Raw genomic sequence first — 18,528 nt, 5'->3', positions numbered from 1 at the left:
CTATTTACTGGAACTGAAGCTTGCTTTCTTTTTTAAGGATGACATCCATTATGTCTTTCTTCGGCAACAATTGGGTATTAAGATCACTTTTCCTCCTGTCTGGTGTCCAAAGTGTCTACCAATCTCCTAACTGGAAATGAAAACCTGTATTCTATTTCCTCCCTTCCAGTGACCCCCCCACGCCCTGATGGAGGGTATAAAGTGGGGTGCCTGTGTGCTCTGGTACTCCCCAACATGGTGCTCTAGGTAAAGATCACAATTAGGGGAATGGGCTTGTGTGGGTGGTTTGGGGAGGGAATTAAGAAGTTTGATTCAATCACCTGAAGTTCTGGTTGTATCTCTAATATGAATGAGGGTCATTTATTAATTGGTCCTATAGTCTGATAGTAGACTGGAAAGGCAAAACCAAAAGGAGCCATACTACCACTTGGGGTTTTTGGTTGTAAGAGATGGAACCCGAGGGCTTTGTGTTTAATAACCAAATGCTCCATCACCAAGCTGTATCCAACCCCACTACCACCTATGATATTCAATGTTTACCTTAAAACAAGTCTAATTTCTCCATCTTGGGTTCAGCCATCTTAGAGAGAATGGGGTCTAAACTATGGTTTCTAGGCCAAATCTGTCCCAGATCCCTTTGCATAAATAAAGTTTTATTGGAAGACATTTCTTACACCGTGTTGGTTATATATCTCCTGTCACTGGCTTTATACCACAGCAGGAAAGTTGAATAGCCAGTGACCATATGGCCTGCAAAGGCAAAAGTATTTACTATCTAGCCTGGGACTAAAAAGTTTCATGACCCTTGCCTTAAATAAGTTCTCTTTCTCCTATGATAATAGCCCAATGAATACATGAAACATAATAGCTTTTTTTGTGCATCTAATAAAGGTCTGTCTGAGAATGCCAATTGGATAGCCTTTGTTCCTCCTGAATCACCTGAAGATCATAGAATACCACCTTCTTTTAAGGTCTTTCCTTGCAAAAGATGGCAAGAAAGGAAAAAGATCCTTCCTTTGCCTTGCCTCTTTCCTGTTAAGCTTCTAAAATCAATCATCTAAGTTCTCTAGGCCATTCGGTAGCCTACAGCATGACTGAATTAATTGAGGTACCTTAGTCTCATTGGGGAGACTGGTGGGGTAGGAGGGGGAAGAGGAACATTTGGTCAGGAAGGCCCCCTATAACAAATGAATTTAAAAATAAAAGTGGTCAGCCCTCGCCAGTGCCCCAGGCCTGTAATCCTAGCTACTCAAGAACCTGAGATCTGAAGATCAAGAATCAAAGCCAGCCCAGGTAGGATAGTGTGAGATTCTTATCTCCAATTAAGCATCAAAAAGCTGGAAGAGGAGTTGTGGCTCAAGTGTAGAGTGTTAGCCTTGAGCAAAAAGCTCAGGGACAGTGTCCAAGCATTGAGTTCAAGCCCCAGGATCAGAGCAAAGTAGCATCCTTAGGCATTTGTAAAATGGCAATCAAAAGCAGAAAAAGGAAACTACTTCATCTTTATGAGTTTGGCTAAAATAAAAAGGACATAATAACAAGTGTTAGCCCTCAGACAAAGTTGATGGAACACTCCTGCTCTGGGAAACGTGTGGAAGCTCTCCAGAACTATAAACTTCAGAGCTATGGTATGTCTGAACAATTCTCCTGACTTTCCATCTGAAAGAACTGAAAGCATAGGCTGACACAATAACTTGGACACAAATGTTCTAAACAGCATTGCTCCTAGCGACCAAAAAGTAGATAAACCTAGTAATTGTCTCAAGAATGAGCAAAAAGTAGTATATCTCTATATGGTGGTATATTCTTTGACCATAAAATAGAATTAACTTCTGATTTGTACACATGAATTGGAAAAGTATTAGACTATGTCAAACAAACCAGAGACACAAGCTATCCAGTGTATGGCCTATTTCTATGAAATGTCCAGAATAGATAACTCCATGGAGGGAGACAAAGTACAGGGAAACCATAGAGAAGGCAGGCCAGTGGGCTGGGGAAAGGTGAAAGCAAGAAAGTGACTAATTTCAAAAGTTTCTTTTGGGGGTGATAACAAGATACTGGAAGTAGATAGTAGAATTGTCCAAATGTGTGAATATACTATAAAAATGACTGAAGTGCACACTTAGATTATTTATGTGAATAAACCTCCATAAAACAGGTATTAAAGAATCAGTAGAGATACTATTCTACAATAAAAAGGAATGACCTACTGATGTCCAGGACAACATAGATAAACTCTAAAATAAACTATTAAAGAAAGAAAAAAAACACAACCCCAGGAGTTGCCTGGGGTTGCAGTCAGAGACAGATAACGAGAAATGGGCAACAATTGTTTTGTGGTGTTGAAAATGTTCTCAAACTGGATTACAGAGATGGCTGCACACATATAAAATTCACTAACAATGAGCAAATTGAGCATTTGCAATACTTGAATTTTAGAGTACATAAATTATGCTCTAAAAAGCTATAAAATATAGGAGGGCTGGGAATGTACCTTGGTAGTAAAGCATTTGCTTAGTAGGCAGCAAGCTCTGAATTTGATTCTCCAGCATTGAAAATAATTGAAATCTTAGTATTAGAATAGTACAATGTAGAATAAATCGAGAGATAAAAAAACCTTTCATATAGTGCTGGCAGGAAAAAAGGGACACAGTCGCATTCAGAGACTGTCTGGCAACTTCTAATAAACCTAAACATACATACATCAGAGGATTCAGCCATATTACCCCAAGTAGGTGTATGTGTAGATATGTGTGTGTGTGTGTGTGTGTGTGTGTGTGTGTGTGTGTATTGGAGATACCTATGAGTCTATGAGTCCACTAAACGGCATGATCGATAGCTTTTCACAGTCATTAAAATTTGGAAGTAATTAATGTATTCATGGCCTGCTCTAAGGGGTAAATAAATACTGGAATAATCACACAGAGGATTATAACAGGAAAAACAAACTGTGATCCTATGTGACAACACAGTTAACTCTCAAAACCAACGTAGTCCAAGTATCTCTCTCTCACACACACATGTATGCATATATGCACCCACACAGGTACCAGCTGAGTCTATCAAGATGAAATGCACAAACAGGCAAAAGTACTTCTGGTCATTGTTTGAAGGGGTGGGATACTCCTGGGATGCTATGAATATGAGTGGTAACTTAGTAAACAAGTTGTGCACACATTACACATACACTGTGCTGCATGCATGTTATACTCAAATAATATGCCACAGGGGTTCTGCAAACATCATGCAGCTTTGGAGTTCAAACTAAACACAGTCTCCAGAAGGAGTCCAGTGGTCAAGAATCCTCTCCCCTGGAGTCTGACCAACCGGGAGGCCGTGGCTGTGTCACAGGAGAGAAGACAGGAGGTTTAGACAAAGCCATCACAGTCTATTGCTTGCTTTTCTGAGAACACTTATCTTTCTAGAAAGCACTTCCTCCTCTCTCTCTCTCTCTTTCTCTCTCTCTCTCTCTCTCTCTCTCTCCCTGTTGAGGAAGGAGTGCATGCTTCTATATTCTACTGAGTGTTTTTTCCTGCTTGCTTTCCTTGCATGGGATGCCTCATGCAATACAACAGGATTGCTTTTGTCCTGTGAATCTGCCTGTTGTGTCTGTTTATTTCATAGACTCCATTATTAAACCTTCAGAGGGGATCAGGGAAGTTTTTACTCCCTTCCAATATCAACACTCAAATAGGACTGAGCTCTGTGACTCTAGAGAGATCGCAAATCATTTTAAGGATTCACACATCTTACAAGTCACTGGACGTGACAATTACTGGGACCAACCTTTGAGAGTGATGAACTGACTCACTATACTTAAGGACACACATCATTGGCTTGGGCCAAAAACCAGAAAAGCCCTTCAGTAGGAGATCTTGTCTAGTATGACATGGGAATGAAGGAACATCATTACCTTCTCTAACATTTTGACTTATCTATAAGAAGGAAGTTGCTGCCACATTCTCAGCCATTCTGAGGATCCAGATCTTGTGTTCATGGTCAGTTTATTTTTATTTTAATTAAAATTTTTTTAATTCACTTTTTTTTTGGGGGGGGGGGAGGTTGGTCATGGAGCTCAGGGTGGAAGCACTGTCCGTGAGCTGTGTTTGGCTTAAGGCTAGTTCTCTACTACTATGAGCCACAGCTCCACTTCTGGTGTTTTAGTGGTTAATTGGAGTCTCCTAGCCAGGGCAAGACTCTTCCTGCCTGGATTGGCTTTGAACTGTGATCCTCAGATGTCAGAATCCGGAGTAGCTAGGATTACAGGTATGAATCACCAGCACCTAGCTTTATTTTTATGTTGTTTAGAAAACATTTTTTCCCTCCACAGATTATTGAAATTCCTCACCCTTTGTATCTCCTCTCCACAGACCTCCAATAAAATAGTAAAACCAGAAGAGTCCCATTTTTCTGACCTAGCTTCTCCTAGGAAATAGTTTCTCTATTTTTTTAAGCTAAGTTAAAAAAAATTACACAAAGTCAAATTTTCTCTGCCTATGCAAACCTGAGAAATCTCAAAGGTTATGAACTTCCTGCTTTTCCACTGCATGATCCCTTGACATAGAATAGACCTCAAACATCCTGAATTTCAAGAACGGCTCACTTTTTGTGATTTATTTTTTTTCCTTCAGACAGGAAGGAAAGAACCTTGCTTATTCTTTCCCCCCCTGGGGGGATAGTGGTCCTTGGTGAACGCAGGGCCTTGTGCTCAGTACTTAGCAGGCACTCATCACTATGATCCAAGTCCTTTTTTGCTTTAGTTGTTTGTTTGGATTTGATTTTGCAATTGTTGCCCAGCAAAGGCCTTATACTGAAAAGTAACCTTCCTACCTATGCCTCCCATAGACATCTGCTAAAATATAGCTTGTTTGTTGAGATGGGGTTGGGTCCTTGCTAACTTTTTGATTTGCTAGAGTATTTGGGTATACATGAATGTATCAATACATCCAGCCCTGGGATTTTGATTTTCAGCGCTCTTTTCTTTTTCTTTCAGCTAATTTCCAGGTATACAAGTGGTAAGTGGGCTCCTTCTTACCATCAAAGTGCTCATCATGTAGTTGCTTACAATGTGTAATGTACCATGTACTAACAAAGTACCATGTTATGCCTTGTCTCATTCCCAAAGTTTATATGGTAACACACTGGTCTTTCTTGTTGGGAGTGGGGTACTCCTAATTTACCACACCAAATAGACCACAGCCTATTTCCAGTGTTAATAAAGAATCTTCCTGTGTCCCCCAAGCTCACAATCCCAAAGGAGGAGAACACTGGAAAATATTCATCTGTTGACATAAAAAGAGAATTCTTCCCTTCCCTCTACTAGGGCTTTGATCAATATTCTGCCCCCATTATTTTCCAAGCTCTAAGCCACAATTCTGATCAAGCCTAGAGCCAGAGAGGAAGAAGATAAGAGTAGAATCAGACTTTCTTGTTCCCTGGGAGAGAAACTCATTTGTTTCCCCGGAGAAAGTAGAAATAGAAATGATTTTAGATGCCTGAAACATGATAAACACATGCTTATCAGATATGGGAATTAAACAACTCAAAGAGTTTTAGGAGCCAGTGAACTTCCAGTGGGAGAACAAGGCTGGTGTTGGAGTTCTTGCTTGGCGTAGTTGAGAGAAGGCACTGCATGCTGGGTAGTGGAAGTAATTCAAAGCTCCTGATGTTTGAGCTCAGAGGAAGAAAACTGATCTCAACAGGGACAGAGTTAAAAAGGTAAGACATTCTCCAAGAGCTTTCTTCAGATACTATTAATTAGTTTTGAGGACAAGGTAAAAATGCAGAGAATGACTGATCTATTGCTAGTCAAAAGAACAATTTTTAACCTATCCATTTAACTGAAGTTATTCCCACAACTGCTTCTATTTATCATCTAGACATTTTTTTTTTTAAAGAGTGAAACATATGCTCTTAACATCAAGTTCCAATTCTTGGCTGGCTTTAAACTACTTTTAATTTAAAGTAATTTATGATAAGGAATCTTCTCCCTGGACAGGGCACTTAATCTGAATTTACCTTTAGAGGCTTCTGTCCCCAGTGGGTTGTCTGAGAAGTCGGCCATGTCATGGCTCCAGGCATCCCGGACGGCAGACTTAGATACAACTCTGTCATTCAGAGCCTGCTGTGGTCGGAAGTTATTTCTCAGATACTCCACTGACTTCACGTGGTCTTGCTGTTCGGTGGTGAAGATGGAATAAAAAGCCTCGAGCTGAAGAGAGAAAGAGAGGGAGGGGGGAAAACCCACATCCATTAGGAGTTCTCTGAGCCAGAGCAGGTGGGTGACAAGAATACTATTCCTGCTGGAACTGGGTGTAATGTCTGTCCAGCCTGCCTCACCTAGGCAACTCTCTAGCTCAGGGATGTGCAGAGCACTTGAAGCCAAGACAAGAGTCCTTTCTTCGGGGTTCCCTGGAAAGGATATCATTGTATGATAGAAGGGAGCACTGTCTTCCAGCTATATTGGAAGGTGCAAGGCTATATTGCCTGGTTATAATTCTTTACCACTCACCCATTCTGTGGCCCCTACACAGCCCGGCTCACTTCTCTGAGCTTCCCATTTCCTCCATAACCTGGACACCATCGTAAGAGCATCTACCTGACATTTCTTGGGTCCAGACGCAGTGCTAAAACAGTTCCTGCCACACAAAGCTTGAAACCTACTTGTGATTTAATGCTTTATCACAATCTGCTTCTGAAATACAAAGGATCAAGCTCAGCCAAAGCACCAAGTCACCGACCAGGGTACACAGGGGAAATAACATTGCCCAAGTCAACATTCATGAGATGTGCTAGCCTGGACAATCTGTTCAAGCTCTGTGTTTCCTCATCTGTAAAACATCTGTTGTTGAAAGGCCTGTCTTCAAAGGTGTAAGGATTAAATCTAGGTAGGTCACTTAGCACACAGTAAGTCTTCAATACAAGATTGGCTGCTGTCATTATTATTTATGGGAGGAAATGTCTCCCCTAAGAGTGCCCACAAAATTTTCTGAGAAAAGAAAAAGGGGCGGGGGAGGGGGGGAGAGGGAGAGAGAAAGGGAGAGAGGGGGAGGGAGAGAATACAAAGTTTTGAGATTGTATTTCTAAAATGAAAAGGGATTCTGTGTGGTTCTCTACATTGAGATCATTATCAAAGGTCATTCGCTTGTGTGTGACAGATGGAGCTGTGACTGGCGGTCAAACTGGTTCTCCTGGGACCACGTGATTCTTGTCACCAAAGAAAAGCAACTCCCAACTCCCAAACCCTAGCTCCTTGAGGTAAGGAAACAAGGAGGAGAGAAAAAGTGGATGAACACTTCTGGCCCCCTTGGTTCCTTCCTCCAGACTGCAGATGGAAATGCTTTTCCCTAGGAAAGAACTTCAAAGACAACCAGAACAGAAAAAGCTTTCCAAGCAAGAGGGGGAAAAGGGGGTGGGGGGTGGGCAGGGGATCCGTGGCTGGCTCTGGGGAACCAGGTGGCAGTCAACAGCAGAGTGTAAAATGAAAAAGAAAAAGAAAAAGAATCACTACCTAGAGCTAACACGATTGTTTCTCAAACAACCTCAGGGAACGTCCCAGAAAATGATTTGCTAGCAACAATTATTGGAGACTTCCTCTTTGCATGAGAAAGCCACGCATTTGCTAGTGATTTTAGCCAAGCAAAATCATTTAAGTAAATAGATTTACCTATCATCATTCTCCCTCTCTCCAATGCTATCGCTTATGTGAAATGGTAATAAAGCATGAAGAAACCTCTTGTGCCTTTTCATCAAGGTAATAGTTTCTCTTAGCCTGAGAGCTCATCCTAGCCTGAGAGCGCCCTTTGATTTCCTTATGACCTCAATTCTCTAGGACTATTCTGCTTTTCCTAACAGCTCAGACCATCTCTATTCAAACTTCACTTTCCTTCTTACTCCCCCTCCTTTTGTATTTAAAGACAAAAAAAAATCCTAAATGACAAAAATACACGTTCTCTTTTCTGCCTGTGTCAGGGCTTTAACGCAGGGCTCAGGGCTTGCTTGGCTTGTCCCTCTTTCACCTAAGTCATGTATCCAGCCTGTTTTTTGGATAGTTATTTTACAGATGAAAATAAGAAAAGCTAACTTTTCTGCCTAAGCAGGCTTCAAACTTTGATCCTTCAGATTTCAGCCTACTGAGATGCTAGGATTACAGATGTGAACAATCAGCACCCTGTCAGAATTTTTTTTTCATAACCTAACTATTTATTCTGTATTCATTCTGTCCCGAGAGGAGCCACTGAGATACAGACAACTTATAGTGTTGAAAGAAATTACCTCAACCCAGTGTTGCGGCTCATTTGATAGTATGACCCAAATCAGGCAGAATGCATTGGGGGTAGGGGTGTGGGGGGAGGAGGACTTCCAATTTGTTTTCCCTTCTGTTTTTCTTAAGAAAAAATGAAAATGGCGTCCAAAAAGTGTATGGAAAGAATTAACAAAGACCCTATGGAGACATTCCAAGGAACGACCAAAAACAATCTTTCTTTTAAAAAAAATGAAAGGCTGAAGAATAAATCCTGTGAGTAAAGGTTAAAGGGAGTGGACATGTTTAGCCTGAAGAAAAGATGAGTAAGGAATAATTTGATTAAAGGCCCTTGTATATGGAACATGCTGACCAGCTCTTCTCCATATCTAGAGAAGGCCAAATGAAAGGAACTGGGCTTAAATTAAAGCCATAGAGATGAGAGAGTTTAATCAAGTAGGATCACTTCACTTTAAGGGTGATTTACTTTTACTTTTTGTTAAAAACCTTAAAATTTGAAGTGATTGGACAGAGGAGTTTCAATTCAACCTATCAGTGCATCTGGATGCATGGTATCTCTCCTAAGCCCACCCATCCCCTCAAATTACTCACTTCCATTTTCACATATGTCCATTTAATAGTAGGACTGCATTTGCTCATAAGGGTAATTTTTAAAAAACATCTTCTCTTTTTAAATCCCACTGGGCTACCACACACAGTAAGATGGAAAATATTCTGGTGAAGACAGAACTGTCCTGGAATAGGTTAATCTCTGTCACATCAGAATGGCCTAGGAGGCTCCCAAGCAATCCAACTCGAAGGTTTGTTTACTGTCTACAACACTTGCCCGCTTTCACAGTGAGCATTTAGTTCTAAAAAGTTTCTGTCTGATGCTTCAGGGAAGATTAGTGTAACTGTAGAGTCAGGTTGTGAATGAAACACGCAAATGCCTTTGCTTAAATTGCTCTTACAGCTTAATGACATGCTATGGCTTAAAAGCTCAGGCCTCTTCCTTGTCATTAACTCAACGTGCCCACCGATTTTTAAAGAAAGACTGTGACGGCTCTGAATGAACTGATGACCTGAGCGATATTATATTGTCAACTGGATCATAGCTTCTCTTGACAGTTGCACAAAAGAGTTCAAGGAGGAGAAGCTTGGCAGATATATTCAGTGCCCTTCGGTGACGTGACAGGCCTCACTCCAACACTGTCATTCCTCTAAGTGGAAAGAGAATTGCCAGTAGCCTATCTCTTGGCTAACTGTCCTCCTGTCTGGCCACTGAGTGGATACCCCCATGATTTCTGGATTGGTGCTGGGAGTGTAAACAGGTACACAGCAATCACCTAGGGCAGAACTCTATGGATGCATTCTTTTCTTTCTTTGCCAGTCCTGGGACTTGAACTCAGGGCCTGGCTTGAATTCAAGATTGAACTTGAACTCAAGGCTAGCACTCTACCACTTGAGCCACTTCTGGACTTTTCTGTTTATGTGGTACTGAGGAATGGAACCCAGGGCTTCATGCATGCTAGGCAAGCACGCTACCACTAAGTTACATTCTCAGCCCTATGGATGCATTCTTATGTGACAACTTCAGGTTGTCCTTGAGTTCCCAGCCTTGCCTCGGGCCTCCACTATGTTCAATTCCAAAGATACCACCAGGCCACAATGGAAAGGGGACCCCTGGAGTTGAATGGCATCAGAGTCCCAAGTGACATGGGAGCAAGTTGTGTCTCTCTGGGTTTCTGACTCGTGTATATGTTTAGGGCTTAACTGACTTGATCTTTCCAGATCTGTTCCAAGGCTTTGCAGTTAACTTACAAATACTGCTAAGATCATGCCATATTTCTGTTCAAAGCTGTCCCATAATAATTTATCAATTAATTAATTAATCAATGCAATACTAGGAGTTGAAAAAAGGGTCTCACACAATGCTTGCATTCCACCACTTAGAGCCACCCCTCCAGCTTTTATTTTCACTTTTGTTATTGAGATAAGTTCTGTCTGGCTCCTTCTTACCTCCACCTCCCTAGAAGCTGAAATTACAGAAATCTGCCACTATACCCAACTCAGGCTTCCATCCTAACTATGGGGTCCTAATGATCTGACTGAGCTAACTTTTCCAACTTTGAAACTCCTATCTTTGTCACCTGTTTTGGAATTCTACCTGACTAAGGGATGGGCCCTTGTCAACTTACTGAATCTTCCCATCTTTTGCTGTCCTTATGTATGAGAGTAATAACCTTATTGCCTTTCACCAGTGTTTTTCTTTCTAAGTGAGTTTCTATACATCAAGTCTTTGAAATAATTCCTGGCACACAGCAGGTGTCTAGTTAGTGTTATCCTCACTGCTAGCAGTCAGAGTCTTCTCGACACTTCCAACAATGGGAAGATGCCGTAGCTGCTTTTCCCTTCTCATTACTTGAGAAACTAAGTAATGTGTCAAGCACTGTGCAGAAATCATTTTGGTTTCTTTGTTGTTGTTGTTGTTTTCAGTTGTTTCTATTTCCTGGAATTCATTTCGATAAATATTATTTTATGTGATCAGAGGCACAAAGGCATTGTGCCTTTTATTTTGCTTTCAAGTTTATATTTAGTTTAAAATAACATCCTTAATGCTATATTATTATTTCAAAATCATGAACACTGTCAGAGAATATTTACTGAGCACTTACATGGAAAGGACTGTGCAAACAACAACAACAACAAACATACAGAACTTAAACTGGGCTTCAGAGACACGAAGTTACTTGCCCAGGAGTCAAGAGGTGAAGTAGGGATTAGGACACTGTGTGTGATGACTCGGTTTCTCAGACTCCAGGACACATACCCCCAACATGAATCATGGGAAGAGCAGCCACACAGTGAAGGAACCGAATATGGTCACAGCAGATTATTTCTAAATTATTCCCACAGCTGATGTCGATGAAGGCATGCCAGCCAGGTATGCTAGCACTGCAGCATAGATCTATTAGCCCTTTTGGGTATGCTGAAAAGAAACCAGCTATGGCCCAAACAGCAAGAACTGGGTGACTGGGTGGTGTGAACAAGACACGCCCTCCCCCCCCCCCACCCTTCCAGGCTCAGAAACCCTTGCTACCTCTATCGGCCTACCCCTTTCCCAGAAGTAGGTAATAAGCACACTTGGATGCATCATTCCTTTAAGATAACTAATGAAATCTTTATCATTTTGTAAAAATAAATGAAAGTTATTTTTTAATTTCTGTACTATTAAATTGACTTTTTAACTTTTGAAGTGAATGTGTGAAACATTTCTTTCTTTTATCCCTGCTTGGGGAGTTGTAATTGCATTTTAACTGGTCCTGTTTCAAGAACAATTTTAACCTTGAATTGTAAATGTGTTGGCTGGAAGTATATATAAATCATTTCAACCCCGTTTTTATTATAAAAGTATTACAGAGGAATAATTAGTTTTAATCTGTCAGTGCATATCAAAGGAAACCTATTCATGCCATTCAGTGGAACAAGAGCTCTTGGCCTCATGATGGGGTAAGGGGTTTGCGGCTGGAAGGAAGAGATGAGAAAACCAGGACCAATAAAATTATGAACCATTAAAAGGCTGATATGCACAATATTCTAAGGGATGTGTGTATAGTGGCAATTAAACAAGACCAGAGTCCTGATTAGCATAACAAGAAACTAGAGGATAAGCACTAGAAGTATAATGTTTCAGCTAAGGTCACAAAGACACATTTAAGAGATGGCCGGAGAGGTTCTGTTGTGTTGCCTCATTATTAAACTAGAAAATTGGTGGAATATGAAATTCTCAATAGCTGGGAGCATCCTGAGTCTTACTCACTGAAATGCAGCTATAAAAATAAAATGTGAGAAAACTACAGGGTCATGTCCCTCTGTGGCTCAGGGAGTTTTGCACAAAGGTGATTTTAGGAAGGCGGAGGACAGAAAGGGAAAGAGCTTCAACCGTAATTAACAAAGAAAGCTGTGGGCTTAATGATGAACAAGTACATCTTGCAGTGTTGGAACAGAAACTTCCTGAATTAAGTGACTTAGCTGTCATTACCTTGAGAATCACGACAGTTCATAAACTCAGAACTGGCAGCCAGTGGTTACACATGGATATTATTTTAGAAACATGGCTAGCCTACACTGAAATGATTAATATTTTGCAATACTGGGTTAAACTACATTATTGAAATAAATTTGGGGGTTGGGGATGCCGCTCAGCAATAAGATGCACAAAAACCCTGGGTTTGAAACTTAGCACTGGGGGGGAAAATCAGTTTTACCTATTCTTTATGTTTGTTCCACCTGGCTACTAGAAAATGTACAATGATCTATCTAGCTTGCCTAATTTCTATTGGGCAGTGGTATGAGTGATCACTTAAACCTACTAAGGAAAAAGCCAACTACATATTGCCTAAACATGACCTCCTCCTACCAGGGAGGAGACTGGGTGTTCCATGTACATTCCACATACACAAATGGAAAACCTGAGGCACTGAATAGTCCTTTTGCTTGGCCGATGAATGGAGTCAGGAAAAGAACCCAGACAGTTCACTTTCAAGGCTCAGTGCATGAACTTCAAAGAGATCTTCTATTCTTTATTGACAAAGATCACTTTGGTTTATGGGTAATGCAAAGAAACCTTTCCCAATCATTCCAGCTTATTGTAAAGGAAAAAAAAAAAAGAAGAATCAAGCATCCAAAGGCAAACATGTTAAACATACTCTCCAGCTTACTATGGTTTTGAGAGTGCCACCAAAACACTTAAATAAAATTCATGCTAGAGAAAATTATAAGCAGTGTCTCATTTTAACCAACAGGGGGCAACAGTGCCAGGTAGGGAGTATTGATATAGCTGCCAATGGGCAAGCAGCAAGCATTTGGGAACCTTTGTTCTATAATAAATTTAGAACACTGGATTCAAAGACAATCATCTTCTTTGACTGACATGGACACATCACAGGCAACCAATTCCATTTGCTAGACCTACTCCTTTGACTTCTCATACCAAATAAAAGGTCCATTTTGGTTGGAAAATAGGTCATAGCAGAATTCTTGTCTGGTATTTAGAGTCAAAATTTAATGTGGCTAAGCTGGATGCTGGTGCTCCTACTTACTCAGAAGTCTGAGGTTTGAAGATCGTGGTTCGAAGCCAGGGCAGGAAAGTCTGGGAGACTCATCTCTAACACCTACTTTCCCTCCATCCCAAAATGGAGCACTGGCTCAAGTGATACAGTGCTAGCCCAGAGCAAAACAGCTGAAGAGGGGGGCTCAGGCCTTGAGTTCAGGCCCCAGGACTGCATACAAAACACCAAACATACAGATTAGTAGGACAAAATGGACATGCTGCCTACTGGGTTAACAGAGCAATTAGCACTGTGCATTTTGATCTAGATCACCACACATGTCAGAGGCAGAGTTGGCTGGTGACAGGACTGATGTCAATGTCCAAGTAGACTCACACAAGCAAATAAAAGGAGGAAAGAAACAAGGGAGAGCTCATGTGTACTCCAGAAGTGGCAAAGAAATCCACACCACGGCACACAACAGTGTTCACTGACCACTACACTCATGCTGACCGTGTTTTCAAGGGTGACCATTTCGCAGGCACCCACAGTGAGGGCCTGCGAGACAAGAGGAGATGGAGGTCGAAGAGAAAGAGAGGAGCAAAAGACGAAAAGGACAAGGAATGTTTGCTTTCGGATAAAAGCACAAGTAGACTCCCTAATTTTTTTAAATGTTATGTTTTTGGCTTTTCTGAATTGGCTGTTGATCCCTTCTGCAACGAACATTTTGTGCTAACTTCAGAAAGAATGTTGGCAGGGCTAGGGCAGGAAGGGCTGAAGCGCTAATGCTCAGATGGCCAGTGTTGCTCTTTCCAGGAGATGCCACAGTTGTAACCTCAGGGAGCTAGCCAGCAAGGATCCAGCCAGGCCACATGAATATGAGCCACACACGGATGGAGCAGGAGTACCTGACAGAAGTGAATTTACTAATCTGCAGAGGGTTTGTAATGAAGAAATTAGAAAGAGTGCAGTTAATTTCTTTTCCTGTTTCCCTGAAATGTAATACCTGCCAAGAAGTACAGATTAGAAGGTAAAGAAAACATCATTATTTCTTCTCTTGGTATATCTTTGGTGGTAGAGTAGAAGATCAAATATACTAACAAAGCATTTTCTAGAAGCTCCAGTCACCAAATGTCAATGGACAAACACCAGATATCCAAGGCTCAAAGTAGGACTTTCATTTGGAGATCCTAAATAGTAAGAACTACCTTAAAACTCAGTATGTGTTAAGGGGCCTCAATTCACCTCAGCCAATCAACTGGTTCTTTCTTTACTTGGAATTCCTGAAAAGTAGCCAAACGTGTACAGTGATACTTCATTGTCTTATGCCTTTAAATCATTGATGACAAAAACATTAATCATCAATGATAATTTTTTTACAAAAAGAATATCTTAAAAAAAACACTCTTCCTTCAACCTTGCAAAAATAAGTATTTGGACAGTACTTTTATTTTTATTTTTTGCTTCAGATTAAACCATATCAGCTTCATCATTAGGAAGAACTAATGTTTCTTATTTCATTATTTCTTTATGGCTGGCAGATCCTGTTCAGAAACTAAATTGCCAAATCCTTCCTTTGTCGTCAAAGTGGAATTAAAAGAAAGAAAAAAACTTTAAGAAAAATGATTGCCAACCACAAGAAAGCCAAATAAATCATGCTAGTCTGGTGTCATACTTCCTAACTTTGTCAGAAGATACAGGGTTTCTCCTGCTCCAATTTCCTTCCAGCTCTGTTTACTTGCAGACAGGAAACACTGGCTTCTCCGGACGCTGTCAGTCCCTCTGGCGACTTAGTCAAGGATGGTTTCATGACCCAGGCCACTTCATCCATCAGTGGGGTAATATCTGTTCAAATTCATCTTCCATACCTGACCTAAGACCCAGACTTTCGTAAGCTAGCAGCCAGCCCTTGAGTTTAAAGGTCAAGGGGACTGAAACAATTATCTAAGCTGTGGAACCAAAAGCTAGGAAAAGAACAGGAAGCAGAAATTTGCAAAATTACCAACTGAGGCCTAACTCCACTGAATATTTATCAAAATAAACACCAGGAGGGGCTGGGAAGATGGCTCAGTGGTAGAGCGCTTGCCTTGCATGCCTGAGGTCTTGGGTTCGATTCTTCAGCACCACAAAAGCAAAAAGAATAAAGCCGGAAGTGGCGCTGTGGCTCAAGTGGTAGAGCGCTTGCCTTGAGCCAAAGAGCTGAGGGACAGCACCCAGGCTCAGAGTTCAGGCCCCACGACCGGACCCAAACAAAAATAAAAATAAAAAATAAAAAAAATAAACACCAGGAAATGGAAACATGTTGCTGTTGTTTTTGTGGCTGGCAGTGGTGGAGGTATTCTTTGTTTTTGCTTTTTGTCTTTTTCTTGGGGGGTGTAGGGTTACAGAAATGGAGGGAAGAAGGATGAACAAAGACAGACATGGTAGTTAGTAAACACAAAGCAGAACTATGCAACTCGTTGGCCGGGACTAGAGAGAGAAACTGGGAGAAAACAGAGGAAGAGGTGACACTGTTCATTACCTGACTTAGGAAACCATAACTACTCTATACATCACATGATAAAAAACAATAAAATTACATTAAAAAATGCCCAACTGATCTCAAAGCCGTGAGACTGAGACTTAAGGTGTGCAGGCTCCGCAAACACACAGGGAAAACCACGGTGCTTCCCTCGTCCTGCTCAAGAGGACACTCAGACCTCTGCATCTCAGCATGCCTTCTTCACACCATTCCTCTTCTTCAGTGGCTCAAGATCATCATTTCTTTACTTTTCCATTGGGAACAAGGTGTGTCTAGGATACCAGCTAGAACAGCCTCTTCCCTCCACTCCCTACTGGGAACTCTTTGCCCCAGTTAGGGAAATCTTTAAACTATCTTCTATACCAGCCAGGTTCGACACATCTCATTGCTTTTGTCTTTAGCTACATTACCACATAATGCCAGAATCTTCCCCTTCCCTTCAGCTGTAAAGCTGTTAAGGTGGGATTGGAGAAATCGTTTCTATGAACAGCCCTGATAAGAACCTTCTATTCTTACATAGACCTAGTTAAGTGATTCAAGTGTACTTTCTTACCCAATCCCCCATGGTTCCTGGCTCTAATCTGCCAATGATACCAAAGACAGATACTTGTTTGCTAGCTGAGTGCATGCTGAAGTTCTGACAACGAATGTATCCTTTATGGAAGTTTTCCTCTTCTGCCTTTTAATTCTCACAAGGCCCGTCTGTCCCCCTGGTGGCTGACGATCCTCTGACAATGCCTAATCCCATTCCCATGCCCATGTCACCAGTTTTTAACCCTCAATTAATTGCTTGGCTTACATCCTGTCCTTTAAGGACAGTGGTAGAGGCCAAGCCTAAAAAATGAAGCAGTATAACACACTGGTCCCAAACATCGAATCAGATAAAGCCAGGCATGGTTTCTGGATTCGTCACTCAGTATGCATGATTGCTCAGAATGAGACCCAGTCTCTCCATGGCACAATGTCCTGTGCACCACATTAGTCTTATACCCTTACCACAATGTTGCTTTGCCACTGATTAAGCTGACCTATGTCAAGTTTGTAGTTTGGATATGAAATGTTCCCCTAAAAATGATGCATGTGTGAGAGGCTTGGTCCCAGCTGGTGGCACTGTTGGGGTCCTAATTCCATCAATGGATTTATCTATCAATGACTTCATAGCTATTAGGAAGTAGGGTCTAATTGGAGGAAGAAGATGATTAGGGACATACTTTTCAATGATATGTCTAGTCCTTGGCTCCTCTTGTCTCTTTTCAAATTTTACTATTACTGGGTGAACAGCCCCCTTCCACCACCCCGTCCTTCCCCATGATGTTCAGCTAGACCCCACTTCAAGTCCACAGCAATGGCTCTGTGGACCATGAACTTCAACTTCAGAAGCCCTGAGCAAAATCAATCATTATTCCTTTAGGGTGATTTGCATGGATGTTTGTCACAGTGATGGCAGTGACTCACAGCTCAATTAATGATCATTTTATTTCCTGTCTTTGTGTACTCAGATCTCTTTTCTGATTCTGGGGTAGGCTTAGCAGTCAGAGTAGGAGCTTTGAGATAGAACTCCATAGCTTGGTTCACAGCTGTGAGATCTGGGGAATGTTTCTTATGTCCTATGCCTTTTGTCTTCCCTATAAAGTGGAGGTGAACATAGTCCCCCTACCTCCTAACTATTCATGAAGATTAAATGGATTAACACATACAAAGAGCTTAGTAAACAATACTGCACGTGATGCCCGCAGTTCTCAGCTAATATGTAGCTGAGAGGGCATATTTTATATTTTACTATTCTTGGGTTCAAAAATGTGTTTATTGGGAAAAAACCAAAGAAACCAATGGAGAATTTAAAAAGTAAGTTCTCACTGGGCTCTGGTGATTCATACCTGAAATCTGAGTTACTCAGAAGGCTGAGATCTGAGGATCAAGGTTTGAAGTCAGCCAAGGCAGACAAATCCTCAAAACTCTTGTCACCAATTAACTACCAAAAAGCCAAAAGTGGAGCTGTGGCTCAAGTGGTTAGAGCATCAGCCTTGAGTGGAAAAGCACATGAGAGTATGAAGTCCTGGGTTCAAACCCCAGTAATGGAACATAGAGAGGGAGAGAGGGAGAAATACAGGGGGGGGGAGGGGGTAGGAGGAATGGGGAGACAGACAGAGAGAAAGAATTAAGTTCTGAAACGGACCAAATAGCAAGTGTTCCCAGAAGTCTTCTTCAAGTTCTACTATACAATAAGAACCTTCCAAAATCCCTTCATGAATTAGATGTAGTAACTTATAATGGAGCCTGACTACTATAATTCACCATCACATTTTGATGGTACATATTTATTATAGTAGATCATTGCTACCTAATCCCTGAAGGGATCCCTAACAACTGCTGGTTCTGTTTATTCTCTCACTGAGAGTGCCACCTTAGTGGTATTTCTTGAGTTTGGGGATAGCACTCTATTCAGCTGAATAATAGTTATTTAATCACTGAACACCATGTCAGAAGGAGCTCACGTCTTCTGGGAGAGGGGCTTCTACACACATGATTTCCATGAGTGTTGCTGGTGACACAGCACAGATAGCACCCAGGGACTTCTAAGTGCAAGAGGATAGAAGAAACTCAAGGCTTGGTACTGCAGTAGGATTTTTAGCTCCTTTGTTCTCAAATACCACAGAGTTTCTCCTGATAATAAATTGTATTGGGAGATGCTGGAGACATCATGGAATGAATTG

At 41.3% G+C, this 18,528-nt stretch overlaps 1 protein-coding gene across 3 annotated transcripts in view; it reads right to left on the bottom strand.

Annotated features, from left to right (window-relative positions):
• The window catches only part of Ptprg (protein tyrosine phosphatase receptor type G), a 689,215-nt gene that overhangs the window by 119,010 nt on the left and 551,677 nt on the right, over nt 1-18,528 (bottom strand). For all 3 annotated transcript variants that reach the window (XM_042679699.1, XM_042679701.1, XM_042679700.1), the window contains exon 8: nt 6,019-6,211. In XM_042679699.1, the coding sequence (XP_042535633.1) occupies nt 6,019-6,211 (193 nt within the window). The remainder of the gene's footprint in view (nt 1-6,018; nt 6,212-18,528) is intronic.

The sequence above is a fragment of the Dipodomys spectabilis genome, unplaced genomic scaffold, assembly GCF_019054845.1.
Source record: "Dipodomys spectabilis isolate Male_0828 unplaced genomic scaffold, ASM1905484v1 ptg000054l, whole genome shotgun sequence".
NCBI lineage: Eukaryota > Metazoa > Chordata > Mammalia > Rodentia > Heteromyidae > Dipodomys > Dipodomys spectabilis.
Note: the sequence above shows the minus strand (reverse complement) of the source record. Positions and strands in the feature narration are given on the sequence as shown.